Genomic DNA, 18,190 nt, shown 5'->3' on the forward strand with positions numbered 1-18,190 from the left:
AACCCCTATGCATAAGTTCACGAGCGGAACCCGCAAGTTTACCACCAAAACATACATCAAGTGGATCACGTGAATATCCCATTGTCACCACAGATAAGCACGACAAGACATATATCAAGTGTTCTCAAATCCTTAAAGACTCAATCCGACAAGACAACTTCAAGGGGAAAACTCAATCCGTTACAAGAGAGTAGAGGGGGAGAAACATCATAAGATCCAACTAAAATAACAAAGCTCGCGATACATCAAGATCTTACCATCTCAAGAACACGAGAGAGAGAGAGAGAGAGAGAGAGAGATCAAACACATAGCTACTAGTACATACCCTCAGCCCCGAGGGTGAACTACTCCCTCCTCGTCATGGAGAGCGCCGGGATGATGAAGATGGCCACCGGTGAGGGATCCCCCTCCGGCAGGGTGCCGGAACAGGGTCCCGATTGGTTTTTGGTGGCTACTGAGGCTTGCGGCGGCAGAACTTCCGATCTATTCTGTTCCCCGAAGTTTTTATGGTATATGGATATATATATAGGCGAAAGAAGTCGGTCAGGGGAGCCACGAGGGGCCCACGAGGGTGGGGGCGCGCCCAGGGGGGCAGGCGCGCCTCCCTGCCTAGTGGCCACCTCGAAGCTTCCCTGATGTGTACTCCAAGTCTCCTGGATTGCTTCCGTTCCAAAAATAACTCTCCCGGAGGTTTCATTCCGTTTGGACTCCATTTGATATTCCTTTTCTGCGAAACACTGAAATAGGCAAAAAACAGAAACTGGCACTGGGCTCTAGGTTAATAGGTTAGTCCCAAAAACCATATAAAAGTGCTTAGTAAAGCCCATTAAACATCCAAAACAGATAATATAATAGCATGGAACAATAAAAAATTATAGATATGTTGGAGACGTATCAGCATCCCCAAGCTTAATTCCTGCTCGTCCTCGAGTAGGTAAATGATAAAAACAGAATTTTTGATGTGGAATGCCACCTAACATATTTATCAATGTAATCTTCTTTATCGTGGCAAGAATATTCAGATCCATAAGATTCAAAACAAAAGTTTAATATTGACATGAAAACAATAATACTTCAAGCATACTAACAGAGCAATCATGTCTTCTCGAAATAACATGGCCAAAGCAAGCTATCCCTTCAAAATCATATAGTCTGGCTATGCTCTATCTTCATCACATAAAATATTTAAATCATGTACAACCCCGATGACAAGCCAAGCAATTGTTTCATACTTTTGATGTTCTCAAACTTTTTCAATCTTCACGCAATACATGAGCGTGAGTCATGGACATAGCACTATAGGTGGAATAGAATGGTGGTTGTGGAGAAGACAAAAAAGGAGAAGATAGTCTCACATCAACTAGGCGTATCAACGTGCTATGAAGATGCCCATCAATAGATATCAATGTGAGTGAGTAGGGATTGCCATGCAACGGATGCACTAGAGCTATAAGTGTATGAAAGCTCAACAAAAGAAATTAAGTGGGTGTGCATCCAACTCGCTTGCTCACGAAGACCTAGGGCATTTTGAGGAAGCCCATCATTGGAATATACAAGTCAAGTTCTATAATGTAAAATTCCCACTAGTATATGAAAGTGACAACATAGGAGACTCTCTATCATGAAGATCATGGTATTTTATTCAAACAGCAAGCAAAACAAAATAAAATAAAATGACGCTCCAAGCAAAACACATATCATGTGGTGAATAAAAATATAGCTCCAAGTAAATTTACCAATGGATGAGGACGAAAGAGGGGATGCCTTCCGGGGCATCCCCGAGATTTGGCTTTTTGGTGTCCTTGGATTTACCTTGGGGTGCCTTGGGCATCCCCAAGTTTAGGCTCTTGCCACTCCTTATTCCATAGTCCATCGAATCTTTACCCAAAACTTGAAAACTTCACAACACAAAACTTAACAGAAAACTCGTAAGCTCCGTTAGCGGAAGAAAACAAAACACCACTTCAAGGTACTGTATTGAACTCATTCTTTATTTATATTGGTGTTAAACTTACTGTATTCCAACTTCTCTATGGTTTATAAGCTCTTTTACTAGCCATAGATTCATCAAAATAAGCAAACAACACACTAAAAACAGAATATGTTAAAAACAAAACAGTCTGTAGTAATCTGTAACTAAGGCAAACTTCTGGAACTCTAAAAATTCTGCGAAAATAGGACGACCTAAATAATTTGTTTATTGATCTGCTGCAATTGGAATAAGTATCATATCATGTTCTGGTAATTTTTAACAATTGTTTTTGTGAACAGAAAGTTTCTGGAATTTTCAGCAAGATCAAATAACTGTTATCCAAGAAGGTCCTATAGGTTTAACTTGGCACAAACACTAAATTAAACATAAAAACACATCTAACCAGAGGCTAGATAGATTATTTATTACTAAACAGAACCAAAAGGCAAGAAACTAAAATAAAATTGGGTTGCCTCCCAGCAAGCGCTATCGTTTAACGCCCCTAGCTAGGCATGATGATTTCAATGATGCTCACATAAGACATAAGAATTGAAACATAAAGAGAGCATCATGAAGAATATGACTAGCACATTTAAGTATAACCCACTTCCTATGCATAGGGATTTTGTGAGCAAACAACTTATGGGAACAATAATCAACTAGCATAGGAAGGCAAAACAAGCATAACTTCAAAACTTTAAGCACATAGAGAGGAAACTTGATATGATTGCAATTCCTACAAGCATATATTCCTCTCTCATAATAATTTTCAGTAGCATCATGAATGAATTCAACAATATAATCAGCACCTAAAACATTCTTTTCATGATCTACAAGTATGGAATTTTTACTACTCTCCACATAAGCAAAATTCTTCTCATTCGGAATAGTGGGAGTATCATAAGAAACTCGAATACTATAAACTGTTTCCACATTAAAAGAGTAATATTCAAAAAAGGGTAATCATAATCATGACAAGTTGTATAAATATAATCATCACTATTTTTTATAGCATAAGTTCCATCACAATATTCATCATAAGTAGCAACTTTGTTCTCATCATAATCAATTGAAACCTCTTCCAAGATAGTGGAATCATTAGTAAATAAAGTCATGGCCTCTCCAAATCCACTTTCATAATTATCATAATAAGATTCAACATCCTCCAAAATCGTGGGATCATTACATCCTAAAGTTGACACTCTTCCAAACCCACTTTCATCAATATAATCATCATAAGTAGGAGGCATGTTGTCATCATTATAAATTTGCATATCAAAACTTGGGAGACTAAAAATATCATCTTCATTAAACGTAGCATCCCCAAGCTTGGGACAAACATTAATTGCAGCAAATATATTCTCAAAAACATCATCTTCATCAAACATAGCATCCCCAAGCTTGGGCCTTTTCATATCACAAGCATAATCACTCTCATCATTAATAGTATGGATAGCACCAATAGTATAGCAATTATCATCATCACAATGAGTAATAGGAGCAACATAATTTGGGAGAGATACCTTTCTACCTTTGCTTCTCCTTCTTTTATTTTTCTTCTTCACATCATGTGTGGGTTCAATCCTCTTTTTGAAACTCCTTTTTAATGAGATTGGTTGAATAGAAGGCTCCTCCTCGTTACCTGATTCATCATAAGAAATAACAGGAGGATATTGGGAAGTCTCTTCCCTTTCATCAGTATTCTCTTCATCTTCTATTTGTTTTCTTTTCTTTATGTAATTGGCAATATAAGGATTTTCAATGCAATTCACCACACAATACATATAAATTTCTTCTAGATCAATATCGAGGAATTTCTCAAGGTTATATTCTGGAATACCCTTAGTTGCACGTTTCATTTCTTCATAACCCAAAAGCAAACTAAGTTCATTATGATGTGCAAAGGAAATCAAGTCATCACAATTTTTGGACACGATCCGATCATGAAACAATTTGCATTGGGTACTGAAATGATCACGTTCATTGCAAAGTTCACAAGTACGGCTAAGAAAGTTTAAATTTTCAGCACAAACATCTAGCCTTTCTTGCAATCATTTAGTTTCCAAATACTTATGCCTCTTGCAAAATCTATTTTCCCTAATTGGTGTGTACTTGCAAGCTCTATGCACTCCGCAAAAATCAACATGCTTATAAGAGACATTCTCATCATGACTAGTGCAATCATCATTAGTACTATGGATATTCAAAGAGTTCATACTAACAACATTGCAATCATGCTCATCATTCAAAGATTTAGTGCCAAACATTTTAATGCATTTTTCTTCTAACACTTCGGCACAATTTTCCTTTCCATCACTCTCACGAAAGATATTAAAAAGATGAAGCGTATGAGGCAAACTCAATTCCATTTTTTTGTAGTTTTCTTTTATAGACTAAACTAGTGATAAAATAAGAAACAAAAATATTCGATTGCAAGATCTAAAGATATACCTTCAAGCACTCACCTCCCCGGCAACGGCGCCAGAAAAGAGCTTGATGTCTACTACGCAACTTTCTTCTTGTAGACGTTGTTGGGCCTCCAAGTGCAGAGGTTTGTAGGACAGTAGCAAATTTCTCTCAAGTGGATGACCTAAGGTTTATCAATCCGTGGGAGGCGTAGGATGAAGATGGTCTCTCGCAAACAACCCTGCAACCAAATAACAAAGAGTCTCTTGTGTCCCCAACACACGCAATACAATGGTAAATTATATAGGTGCACTAGTTCGGCGAAGAGATGGTGATACAAGTGCAATATGGATGATAGATATAGGTTTTTGTAATCTGAAAATATAAAAACAGCAAGGTAACAAGTAATAAAAGTGAGCACAAACGGTATTGCAATGCGTTGAAACAAGACCTAGGGTTCATACTTTCACTAGTGCAAGTTCTCTCAACAATAATAACATAATTGGATCATATAACAATCCCTCAACATGCAACAAAGAGCCACTCCAAAGTCACTAATAGCGGAAAACAAACGAAGAGATTATTGTAGGGTACAAAACCACCTCAAAGTTATCCTTTCTGATCGATCTATTTAAGAGTCTGTAGTAAAATAACACGAAGCTATTCTTTCTATTCGATCTATCATAGAGTTCGTACTAGAATAATACCTTAAGACACAAATCAACCAAAACCTTAATGTCACCTAGATACTCCAATGTCAGCTCAAGTATCCGTGGCTATGATTATACGATATGCATCAAACAATCTCAGATTCATTTATTCAACCAACACATAGGACTTCAAAGAGTGCCCCAAAGTTTCTACCGGAGAGTCAAGACGAAAGCGTGTACCAACCCCTATGCATAAGTTCACGAGCGGAACCCGCAAGTTTACCACCAAAACATACATCAAGTGGATCACGTGAATATCCCATTGTCACCACAGATAAGCACGACAAGACATATATCAAGTGTTCTCAAATCCCTAAAGACTCAATCCGACAAGACAACTTCAAGGGGAAAACTCAATCCGTTACAAGAGAGTAGAGGGGGAGAAACACCATAAGATCCAACTAAAATAACAAAGCTCGCGATACATCAAGATCTTACCATCTCAAGAACACGAGAGAGAGAGAGAACGATCAAACACATAGCTACTGGTACATACCCTCAGCCCCGAGGGTGAACTACTCCCTCCTCGTCATGGAGAGCGCCGAGATGATGAAGATGGCCACCGGTGAGGGATTCCCCCTCCGGCAGGGTGCCGGAACAGGGTCCCGATTGGTTTTTGGTGGCTACAGAGGCTTGCGGCGGTGGAACTCCCGATCTATTCTGTTCCCCGAAGTTTTTAGGGTATATATATATATATATATATATATGCGAAAGAAGTCGGTCAGGGGAGCCACGAGGGGCCCACGAGGGTGGGGGCGCGCCCAGGGGGGCAGGCGCGCCTCCCTGCCTCGTGGCCACCTCGAAGCTTCCCTGACGTGTACTCCAAGTCTCCTGGATTGCTTTCGTTCCAAAAATAACTCTCTCGAAGGTTTCATTCCTTTTGGACTCCGTTTGATATTCCTTTTCTGCGAAACACTGAAATAGGCAAAAAAAACAGAAACTGGCACTGGGCTCTAGGTTAATAGGTTAGTCACAAAAATCATATAAAAGTGCTTAGTAAAGCCCATTAAACATCCAAAACAAATAATATAATAGCATGGAACAATCAAAAATTATAGATACGTTGGAGACGTATCAAAATGTACCCAGCAAGACTTACATCAGAACTAGCTACATATGCATCAGTATCAACAAAGGGGGTGGTGGAGTTTAACTGCAGCAAGCCAGCTTTGACTCGGTGGCTATCCTGAACTACGACTGCAAGTAACTCTTTTGAGGTGGCGCACACGAGTCCACATGTTTACCATATCAATACACCACTATGGATCCGCTCCTGTCACCCTACGAGAAGGCCATCCATAGCACTCACGCTTATCTTGCGCATTTTAGAGTATCCACTTTCACTTGTCTATGAACTGTATAGGCAACCCAGAGGTCCTTTACCGCGGACGCGGCTAATCGAATAGATGATGTTAACCCTGCAGGGGTGTACTTCTTCACACACGATCTCACCACTTACCGCCGTTTACACGACATGTACTCGGCAACATTCAAGCAGAATCCCAACGAGGGTGTCGGCCACGGCCTACCTAAACACTCAAGTCTCTAGTCCAGGTTTATCGCCTATTCAGGTTCCATCCGCAGGGAGTCCGGCCGAGGTTTCCACATACGCCCCCAAACGATGTGTACAGGGTTCCGCGACACCAAGAAGGCACCCGGCATACCCGACCACGTGCCTACAGCATCACAGCCCACCCCTCGGGTCAGCGCTGCGCACGGCCTCCAGCATACTACAAACACCAGAAACTACTTGCAACTCCTGGACAGAGGACAAGGGTGGTTAAGAAGCCGAGAGGGGCACTTAAGCATTCCAATGCGTGGTAATAGCTGTTCATGGATCACAAACACAGAACTCAGTTCCCGAGGACGACTGGAATGAGACAACCCACCATGTACTCCTACATGGCCTCTCACCGCTACCTTTACCAAATCATGTTCACACACTTAGCTCTTAACAGTAGGACATGTTCACCACATTCCAATTCATCCCCGATGAATCAGACCTGACTCAACTCTAAGCACATCAGGGCTCAAACAACTCCTACTCATGCTAGTGAGTTTCATCTATTTACTACTAGATAGGTGGCGCGGCTTGCCGCGCGTTGCCCACCTCACGGCGAGCAATTCACTCGAAAACCATTTGTACAACATGATATATTTGGGAAATCAACTAAACAATAGTTGAGGAAAACATATCATCAAGAAAAAAAGTTCCTTATCCATGATAGATGGAACAGAGCATCAAGAAAAGCTACTTGACATACCGACAAATAGAAAGTAAAAGATTGCTTATCAACATTCCATGCAGCAGCTTGCAAAATTAGAAAAAGACACTAACATGTATGCCTTTGGAACTGGAATAGGACAGAAATTAAAGACTAAACTATTGAGATGATTTTTGAGATATTCTAACTAAAACTGTCACACATGTATTAATTAAATTTTTGCTTACCACCAAGCTGTACCATTTATATAGGAAGAAATGCTATTTTTGCTTTAAGTACCTACTAATATACTCTGATAAACTAAATACACTTCCTTGTCTGCCTGTCCGTTCAACAGCGGCAGCCGCTACCGCCTTCCCGCTGCTACCGTCGAGCCTCCCGAATTGCGAGCATGTTCTTTACTTGTGCATGGGCATCCGCTGTGCTCTCCTCTTCATGCATAGACCCTGATAATGTGTCCCTTCTTTCCAATCTCCCTTTGACCGTGCGTGCATTCTTCCATGACTGTCACCATGGCGGCCACGCCGTCAACGTCATTCCCCGGTTGTCCTAGGAGTGCGTGAGCCTCCATGCCCGGTCATGTTCCTCATTGCAGCGGTGCCGGCAGATCCTGTTGTCGCCCTTTCCCCTTCCGTGCCTGAATGTTCAGGATGTCAGCTTGGAAAGTTGAATTATGTTGGATGGACTCATATGCTACTTGGTTATACTGATTTCTCATATGAACCATGCCATCAGCTTCAATTGGGATAAAGGCTTGGTAAAATGTGTCTACAACAGTACCATAAGGAGCAACTTACTACTGCTGAAAATGTGTGTAAGTCTCTCATTTTGAACTCAATTCTCCCTTCATTGGCATCTTGGCTGTACACATTGATTTGCTCTTGTGAGTGGTAGTGCATTGAAGAATTATTTGATCTGTCGGTGTGTCTTCTGGTTTCGCTGAAACTATTTCTTGGAATTACTTACATGTGATGTTTAATGTAGAAATCAATTCCTATTCGATGAGTACATATATTCTTCAAGCACACAAGTTCACAAATTATAGATGTGTTAACGGGGCAAATATTATAGATAAGCAAATAAAATTTAAATGATTTATTGGACAACATGAATTGTCAGAACTACATATGAAGATGCCGCACATGGAATGGTGTATGTATGCAAATTTAATTACATGATGTACCTGAGATATTTGATTAGCTCATCCATCTCCCCACATGCAAATCATTGTCCTTCTATCTATAATTTGTGTGGCGGAGAAAAGCTATTTATGTTACCATCTGTATATAATATCAACACACGAGGGAAATAACTTTGGAATACCCAGTAGAAAATTTTAGAAAGTTCAAAGTTTCAGCAGTTTCTGCACAAGCAGAATTTTCTTTACCAAAACAACAAGTTGATGTCACAGGTCTCTCGCAGTTGCAAGAATCCCGGTCTCTCGCAGCTGCAAGAAATTGAAGCACATAAGTAGACATCTGTAAATTTAATATAAGATACACAAGAACTAAGAAAACCATTCTTTGCTTTCAGCATTGCAGAACAAATTGACAGAAAAATATAGTTCTTCATGGCGCCTCTTTTCAGTTTAGGCATGAGCTTAGGATGCAATCGGGCATGGATCCATGAAAGGTAATTCCATACTAAACGAAATTACCTTTTCCAGTTTGAAGGTACGTTAGTGCTCTCAGATACCTAAACCGGCTCCCCGCTCAAACCAATGCACCCACTTGTACAATCCATAACAGATCAAATCACAAACTAACTCACAGTTAACCCACCAGAGAAAGCCAGACAATGAGGGAGGGGATTTGGGTAGTGCAAGCGAGGGCGATTTTATACCTACTCCATTGCCCCCAAGTGTCGAAGAACACCGCCAAGGTGGCGTCGAGCAACCGTGCGTGGGTGGGTTGGGGACGGCGGCGACGGGAAGAAGGGAAGGTCTGTTGACATGTGAGCCGAAGTCACCAAATCCAGACCTATGTACTTGCCAGGAACTGCTGCAAAGCCAAAACAACACGAGACAGGGAGATCAGGGACAAAGGAAGAGGCGACAACAAGGCATAAACAATGACAAATTTTTCAATAGCTTGGTACACAAAAAAGTTTGGAGATGCTCACACATATTATCGTTGCCTTAGCTGTGTTTCATTCCTAGCTGAAACTCCCAGTAAGGAACAAAATAATGAGGGAGGCATAAGACAGCAGGAACATGATTTTTAAAAAAAATACCAACCATACTTGCTGATGGCACCATTGTGTGCTGACTACACTGCACTTTTTCACCATTTTAATCATGAATCAATCCATCAGGCTACAAATTATGATGAATGGATTATCAATGCTACTGACTAAAAATAGTTGAGATATGCATACAACATGATGTATGAGCACAAATATGCATACAACATGATCTATGAGCACAAAAAAATTCCAAAGCATGTGAATCAAATTGACTTACTAATTTGGCAAACCACTACCGCCGTTTGGCATCTTCTAAACATAATCAAGGGAAAATGCTGCATCAAGAGAAAAACGGTAAATAGCGTTAATCATTTATCTGGCCATGGCGATGCTGTACATGGAGAGAAGCACACAAAGAGAGGGATGCCATGATGAGGAAATCGATGTAGCCACCGCCAAGATGCCTTCCTAGCTGGCTGTTTCGACGTACTATTTGACGCTTGAAATATTCTGAAGTGCAAATCTGAATGTTCATACAATGAAGACCTAGAACTATGCACTTTTTAAATTCTGAAAAATAGTCACCAATAAGCATCACCAGTTCTCCCAATAAAATTGTCAAATTTGGCCAACTCAAAAGGCTTTAAGCACTTTTGCTGAAATTAGGCATCCAGATACACAAAAAAGACAGTGAATTAATAGAATGTGATGTTCTCTGGGAGGCAAATGGGTAATGATCATCTCCTATGACCCCCTCTTTCCTACTGTACGCATGTTCTCCAGCTGATACTGATAACTGCATATACAGTCACACAAGGAAGCAGGAAACACATGTAAGTTTAGTATGTACCAGCACCATGTGCAGTCCAGCCATTCTCCAACTTTCTACCTGATTTTCTTTCCTAGTGTCATGATGAGGAAGAGATAGATCTGCCTAAATATTAAACATACTAACTGTCCAAAGTAAATAATATAAACGGTCAGTGGAAACTATCTACATAAATACTGTCTGGATTGTCTATCGTTAGTACAGTAAACCATTGGGAAGAAGGACTTTTCTCTTTTCTTAGACCATGAATCTCACTTTGTTTCAGTTAAGCACTAAAAAAGTTGCCCAACTATACATGTACTCCCTCATTAAGAATGCCCAATGGGTATCTCACGAAAATCTCAAAATCAAGTATCTTAATATTCTACATAGAACCATTGATTAGGAATGACCAATCAAGACAAAAATCAGCAGTTCTCTCACGCATGCTCTCCTAGTTCCAACCAGCAGTTCTTTCATGCAGTGAAAGGGGGATAAAAATTTCGTGCCTCTCAGCTGGGGGTACAACCTGGGGGGCCTTGCCGATGAGCTCCTGTACGTAGTTCTCGCCGAAGCAGCGGTGGTCAGCGTCGTACACGCCGCAGATGACGCCCACGGGCTTCGTCTTGCTCACCGCCACCACGCGCATCGACTCCTGCGCGCGCCCCGACCGCGTCGCCACCTGCTGCACGCGCGACATCACTGAAGCGTCGCAGCCGCGTCCTCCACCGCCGCCACGGACGCCATCGCCGGTGCAGCTGATCCGCTGCCCTCCTCTGTGACCGCTGCCGCCGTCGCTGTGGTTGGTGGGAGCCACCGGCGTGTGTGCGCTGACGTCTGGGTTGGGGATCGGCGGTGAGAGGAGACGTGTTGCGGGAGGAAGAACGCGGGCACGGGAGCCGCCGTCGCCGTTGCCGGATGAGGAGCGAGTGAGGGAGGGAGGCGGCTGCGTGGGAGGGAGGGAGGGAGGCGGCTGCGGGAGGAGAAGCGAGCGAGGAAGGAGGTGGCGGCTAGGTTTTAGCACGGGAGCCGCCGTCCATTTACACCCGTATGTGAAATGACCAAAATACCCTCGGCGGGGCACTGAATTAATGCGCGGTGGCACAAATGAGAGGGAACTATTCATTTTAGCAGTGCTCGTTTTCGATCCAACGGCCGATGTCCACCGGTGGCTTGATCCGACGGTGCAAAACGGATCAAAAAACGATCCGACGGCCGACATTCGCTGTGCTCTGAGAACGCTCATGTTCTCCCAACTAACATATTTCCTTATGGCAATGATAGGTCATGCAGAGGAAAGGGGTTCAACTATCACAGCATGTAACAGATGAATCGTTGTTGTCCTAATATAGTAAAAGAGGGCAGGAGCGAGAGAGTGGGATTGTATCAGAATGAACAAGGGGGTTCTGCTTGCCTGGCAGTTCTGAAGATAGTAATAGCTCTTCATCGGTGTCATCGATCTCATCGTCGGAACGTCGTCTACTCACAGGGGACAATTACCGGCAAACAAGGAAGAACACAATCAATGCAATGCTTAATATGATGCATGATCAGGACATGGCAAAATGAGTGTGTTGGGATAATGCAACTACAACCAGCTGGGTTTGAGTCATTTTGAACCAAAGGTTCAATCCCAAACTCAACTTATGAATTTAAATAGTGCCTTATCATGTTTTGCACTAAACAGCAAGGTTAAGTTGCTTAAACATGCATGAAACCAGTACAGATGGATAGATTGGATTTTTTGATCATTTTTCATATATAACTTATTTCATTCTGAGTTATAGATTATTTTCTATGATTTTTAGAAGTTTTGGATATTTTCTAAAATAAATAAATTATTTCTGATTTATTTAAAATCCAGAAAACAGATTACTGCATTAGCATTGCGTCACTGTGACATCAGCAGGTCAAAGGCGCCAGCCCAGGTCAAACCTGATGGCTGGGACCCACACGTTAGTGAAACAACTAATTAACAGGGTTAAGTTAATACTAACTAAACTGTCAGTGGGGCCCGGGCCAACATGTCAGTGACTTAGTGGGTTAACTAAAAGTTAATTAGCGCTAAGCTAAAATTAGCAGGGCTCTGGGCCCACCTTTCATTGACCCAGGGGAGTCAAACCCCAGGTCAAACGAGGTCAACTCACTAGCTGTTTGACGCCGGCGACGACAGATGCGGCGGAGGGCTTCGGAAAACGCCCACAGGGCTTGGTTTTGGACGCGGTTTACGGCTACGGAAAGTTGGGAGTCTCGCGCATCCAACGGCGGCAACAGCTCGCGCCAGAGTGGACTAAATCGACGGCGGCGGCAACTTTTGCGGCGGCCGGAGTTCGTGCGAGCACGGACTGGACGCGGGGATGAGTTTCCGGACGAGCTAGTGGGTGCGGTAGGCTCGTGGGAGCACGCGGAGTGCAGTGGTGTGCTCTGCTGCAAGCTGCAGCGGTTGTGTCCACGGCGGCGATGAGGCACGGCGCCGGCGAGCTTCGGCTCCGATGGAAAAGGCGGCTACGACGAGAAAAACGCCACGGGGTTAGGGGGAAGTGACGGAAGCTCACAGCGCATCCGATGGAATCGTCGGAGAGCTCGGGGACGCGCTGGTGACGGCGAATCGACGACTGCGACGCTCGGTGTAGGAGGTTGAAGATGAGCTCCAAGGCGGCGTCACGGGGCATCCGGCGCCATGTGGCTCGGTGAGGAGGAAGAGGGGAACGAGGCGGAGCTTCTTGGCGCATCGGCAAGGCGTGGGGTCGCCGGTGGCCACAGTGGTGGTCGTCGGCGTGCTGCGAGGCGCTCGGCAGCAGCGGGAGAAGGAGAGCAGAGGAGAAGAGAGGCACGGGAGAGGACGAGGCAGTCCAGGGGAAAACGTGTCGTTGTCCAGGGCGTCGAGGCAGCGACGGGAAGCAGGAGGTGGCCCGGCGCGTGGCGAGCGCGCGACGAGCACGCGCCCAGCGTCCTTCTGGCGCTGGGTTGAAGACGACTAGCAAGTCGGCCGCTGCTGGGTTGGGCCGACTACAGTGGTGGCCGCCAGGTGGGCTGCAGGTAAGCATCAGGTAAGCTTTCTTCTTTTCTTTCTATTTCTGTTTCTGTTTTTCTATTTTGCATGTTTGATTGAATTTGGTTACTGGACCAAATCAATTTTGTAAATGCTGAAACCTTTTGTGGATGCTGGGATAATTATTCCAGGGCCCCACACAAGTTTCAGAATTATTAGGGCTAGGGAATTATTTATAGAAATTTATAGCCCCAATTCAAATACGTAGTGACTTAATTCAAAGACCAAAAATGCCAATGAAAAATATGCATCACCACTGAATAAGGTTTTCACCTTTTTCACTAGATCATGAACATTTTTAAAGGGCAACTTGGTTTCATTGAAAATGTTTTCACTTGAACCTATTTGATTTGATCTGGTGCTAGGGTTTGATCAATCCCCACTTCAAATTTAACAGAAATTAAACATGATGCACAGATGCTTATGCAACTATCTGCAAACAAATTCTATGGCTGTGACAGCGTTGACATCCCAGGGCTCAACAGAGCCGCATCTCAGGAGCTCTTCTGGCCTTCGCGCGTGGGACGCTGCGAGGGCCCACCTCACAGCTATGTTCGCATGCCATTCGGCCTGCCGAGCATGGCAGCCGCCTTCCAGCGCAACCTGCGGAGCATCTTGGCGGCTCAGGAGGTTAGGCATCATGTAGTCCTGGCGGAGATGGACACGGCCCTCAAGGAACCACCTGGACTCCCAGAGCCTCCCGAGGCTCAAGGCCCCAGTGGCTCGTGAGGAGCAAGCCCTTCTTAAAGCGTCTTCAGCTGCCCCAACACCCCTTCGACAACGGAACCATGTGACATTTTCCAAGTTTACTTAGCTGGGAGCGCCCCTTGGGCTGCATCATTCCCAGGCCATGTGGGTCTGTCCTTGCGGCATGTATCCTTTTATGCCTTTAGCTTACTCTGTTGGGGGCGCCCCTCGGGTTGCATCATCCCCAAGCCGCTCGGGTCCAGCCCAGTGGCATGTATCGTTCTTGCATTTATCTGAGCTAGTTCGCTTTCCATGCATAATCTATCTATGGTTATCACCTGCTTGATTGTCACCCACCACGGGAGCTACACACTCTGGCAGGGCGCCTGTGCTCGGGTCCGTCCCTGCAGCGCCGACAAATCTGAGTGGTCGAGCTCTCGCTCGCAGCACGTCATGCGCACGTCACCTCACCAGGCCCTCAGTGCCTTCATCTTCTTGCAGAGCAACCTGCGGCGGACCGGCAATCATCGTGGCAATCTACCTTTTCCCTCGTGCTGACCTGCAAGAACCTCCCGAGAACGACAGCGGGCGGTACCACGGGCTCCTCCTTCTTCTCTCGTGTGATTCGCTTGCGCGTTAAAAGGGGGGCTCCTGAGCATCGCGACTCAGGAGCTCTTACTGGATCTCCAACCCTTACCCCCTGGCCTTGACCACGGCATCGCGACCTGGCATACCAGTGGCGGCTGAGCTCGCTCGAGGGCCATGACCTGAGGACGCAGATCACATGGAAGAGCATGGAGAAGAGAGGGAGGCTCGCATGGGCCCAACCTAGCTACCCTACAGCGGTCGACGCACAAGTCTGGCGCGACACAAAGAGCCAGCTCAGGAATGCCAAGATAAGTCTCGCGACTAGATCAACCCCGCACTACAGCATCTAACCCTCACCTGTGGCAGCCTTGTTACGGCGATGTCGCCACCCTTTCCTGCTTCTCGGTAGTTGCTTGAGCGCTAAAGGGGACCTCTTGAGCATCGCGCCTCAGGAGCTCTTACTGGACCTCGGGCCGCTCACCTCCTGGCCTTGACCACGGCATTGCGACCTGGCATACCAGCGACGGCTGCAGACTGCCTGGGGACCGGGGCTTGTCGGCGTAGAGCACCAAGCTGTCGTGGGGTTGGAAAGGGGGGACTGAGCCGAAGCAATACATGTGCTCGCCAATTTTCATAATAAGGGTAATATGAGCAAAAGACATTACAGATCCTTTACACGCCCCCACGGGGTTCGCTTTGATTCCTCGCAGGGAACAAAAGAGGGGACTTCCTAGGAGCCCTATCTACACGCGCCAGCGCAGCCGACGCCATCATCAATAGTGGGCCAAGGTAGGCCGGCGCCAACCCCATCCAGATCAGCGGCGGCGATGGCCGGACGCTGCGGCCTTGCTCCGGGCCCGGCGAGAGCTCGGAGGCACGTAGCTGTCGTCGCTCGTCTCCGGGGTCTCGTAACGCTCGGGAGAGCTGCTGGACTCCCAAGAGCCGCCGCTGCTGCTGGAGGAGCCGCTAGAGGAGCCGGCGTCAAGCTCGGTGCTGGCCGCTGCGCCGTCCCGACAACCCTCTCCGGGGCAGCACTCCAAGCGGCGGCCTTCCGTGTTGAAGACCTTGAAAAACATCATGGAAGCGCCGTCATACCTGAAGTGGATGGCGAGGGCGTCTTCCGCGCGGCAGACCCGAGCAACCTTACCCCAGCCACGGGTCATGAAGATCTTGCTGGGGGAGACAGTTCCGACCTCCGCTCCGGTCGCCGGGGCGTCGCAGTCGGCGTGTTGCAGCCAAAGCTCCAGGGGGCCCCTCAGCGACATCTCAGCGGAGAAGAACTGCGGGAAGCGGATCCAGGTGCGCGGAGGCATCGCCGCCCACACCACAAGTTCGCGCGAGGAGTCCGCGGCGTGGACTCCTGGGGCGACGGCGTGCGTCACCGCGGCACGGCGACCACGGCTCCGCCGCGGGCGGCGGCGCTCGTTGCTTCTCCCTCCGGAGCCCTCAGCTTGGGCATACAGAGGCAGCGGGTACCCGGGAGGAGGTCGCTCGTACCAAGGCCTCGACACCTCTGGCCTTACGACCACGTCGCGGCGGTGGCTCGGCCTCTTCTTTGGTGGAAGTGGCCCAGGCTCGTCGCGGGGGGTTTTCCCCTTCTCTGCGGCCGAAAACCTCCGAATAGGCGCCATGGGAGTCGCTACTAGCAACGGAGCAAGAGGGAAGAAGAAGGAAGAAGAATGGGGATAGATGAGCAACGGGGGCTCCACCCCCCTCCTCATTTATAGCAGGAGAAGGCCAATCGGCGATCCCCACGATCACAGGTAATGATGATATTTCTCTGCATGCAGCAGGGACTCGTCAAGTCGGGTAGTTCCCGAGGCAGCATGGGGAAGCGGAGATGCCCACATCCAATCAATCGCCACGCGTCGACCAAGGCCGCAGGCTGTTGGGGCCCGCGGCGCTCCGCACTTGCCCTTTGGCTTCGCCTTGAAGCCAAGTCCGAGCGCGCCTTGGGCCCGACGGCTACTGTCGGCGTCCTGGGAACGGGGGTCCCCAGACTTGCCTGCCCGCGGCCCATGGCGTGGCTCTCCCAGCGGCCCTGTACGGCCCATCTTCACCAGCAAACACTCAAGACCCTCACGAGGGGCCAAGCCTCGCGAGGCGGACGACACAAGACCTCCTCGGGAGCGGCCTCACCAGGCTGGCTCGTGAGGGGCGGAGAGATCAAGGCAAGGGACACCTCGCGAGGTTCCAGTGACGCAAGCCATGACGACTGGAGCCAGGCGGGCGCTAGTGCGCGCAGTGTCCTCGTTTCCTCTTTGGTGCTAAAGGGGCAAGCACAGGCGAGGAGTCCCGATGCATCAGGCAAAGGTTTCCATATCGGTGCACCGAGACCAAGACCAGCAGGACGGCAAGATGGAGGTCACCATGGAGCCCAAGACGGCGTCACCACCAAAGCCTTTGCAGGCGAAGACCACCTTTAGTCAGGATAACTTGTACTAGTTGTCTCCCTTCGAATTTGGCCGTTGTTGGCTCCCTTCCCGCTCAATACTTGGGGAGAGGACCAAGGCCTCTATAAATAGGACTAGCCACCACAGTAGGAGGCAACTCGGCTGGAACTCATCTTGGACTCGATCCATTCGATCCTCACACACACCGAGCACAAGAACACCTCTCCTCAGGAGGTTGTTCTTCCCTTGTACTGGTCATCCCCAGCCCAAGAGGCAATCCACCACACCACACTGGAGTAGGGTATTACACCACAATGGTGGCCCGAACCAGTATAAATCCTGTGTCTCTTGTGTTGCGAGTTCGTCGAGATAAGCTTTGAGATCATGGTGAGGCTGAGGGCGTGGTTCGGTAGGGAGAGATCTTCGTGCGCACCCCAGTGTTTGAACCTCAAGGGTTTTGCCGGAACCCGAAATGCGACAACGGTTGACCTGCTGACTCAGCCCCTGGCCCCTCCTGTCAGCCCCTCTGCACTTTGCTGGGTACACTTCTGTGTACCCGTAGCAATTTAACCATTTCATTTTTAATTAATAATAATTCCATAAATTGTTTAAATCTTTGAAAAATCATATAAATTAAACCGTAACTCGAACTAAAATAATTTATATATGAAAATCGATCAGAAAGATATGATGAATCCGAATATGCACTCCGTCCATCTATCACGTGCCCCTAGCATAGCAAACATGGAACCGTCCCCTCTCTTTCATCTGTCCTAAAAAGGCCAGACACTGGGAAAACCCCTCCGAGTGTTTTCCCTCTCCGTCTGCAACATGTAGTACCATGTTAGAACACCCCTGGCACTTCTTACGGCCATGTCATGCTTTTTGTTGCTTTGTATGCCTGTTATTTATTGTTTCTTGCCCCTCCTTCTTCTCCGGTAGACCCCGAGACCGTTGATGCTTCGGTGTTCGACTACGGCTACGCTTGCAAAGATTCCTTTCGCCTGCAGAGCAACCAGGCAAGCAAACCCCCTTGATCATTCCGATATCGCCCATTCTCTTCTCTCTTATGCTTGCATTAGAATTGCTACTACTTTTGTATGATCCTATTGTCATGCATAGCCTGATTTTGTAACCTGCAATTGTTACCTTACATGTTTATCCT

General features: G+C 46.7%; 1 protein-coding gene across 1 annotated transcript; it reads right to left on the reverse strand.

Annotated features, from left to right (window-relative positions):
- Nucleotides 1–7,459: 7,459 nt before the first annotated feature.
- Nucleotides 7,460–15,897, reverse strand: LOC109772720 (uncharacterized). Its single transcript, XM_020331420.4, has 5 exons — nt 15,728–15,897; nt 10,835–11,561; nt 9,775–9,832; nt 9,156–9,313; nt 7,460–8,760 (listed from the first exon to the last, which is right to left on the reverse strand). Exons 1-4 carry the CDS (start codon nt 15,895–15,897, stop codon nt 9,156–9,158), a joined length of 1,113 nt encoding a protein of 370 aa, XP_020187009.1. The 3' UTR covers nt 7,460–8,760.
- Nucleotides 15,898–18,190: the final 2,293 nt, after the last annotated feature.

Source organism: Aegilops tauschii, chromosome 2, assembly GCF_002575655.3.
Source record: "Aegilops tauschii subsp. strangulata cultivar AL8/78 chromosome 2, Aet v6.0, whole genome shotgun sequence".
Classification (NCBI taxonomy): Eukaryota; Viridiplantae; Streptophyta; class Magnoliopsida; order Poales; family Poaceae; genus Aegilops; species Aegilops tauschii.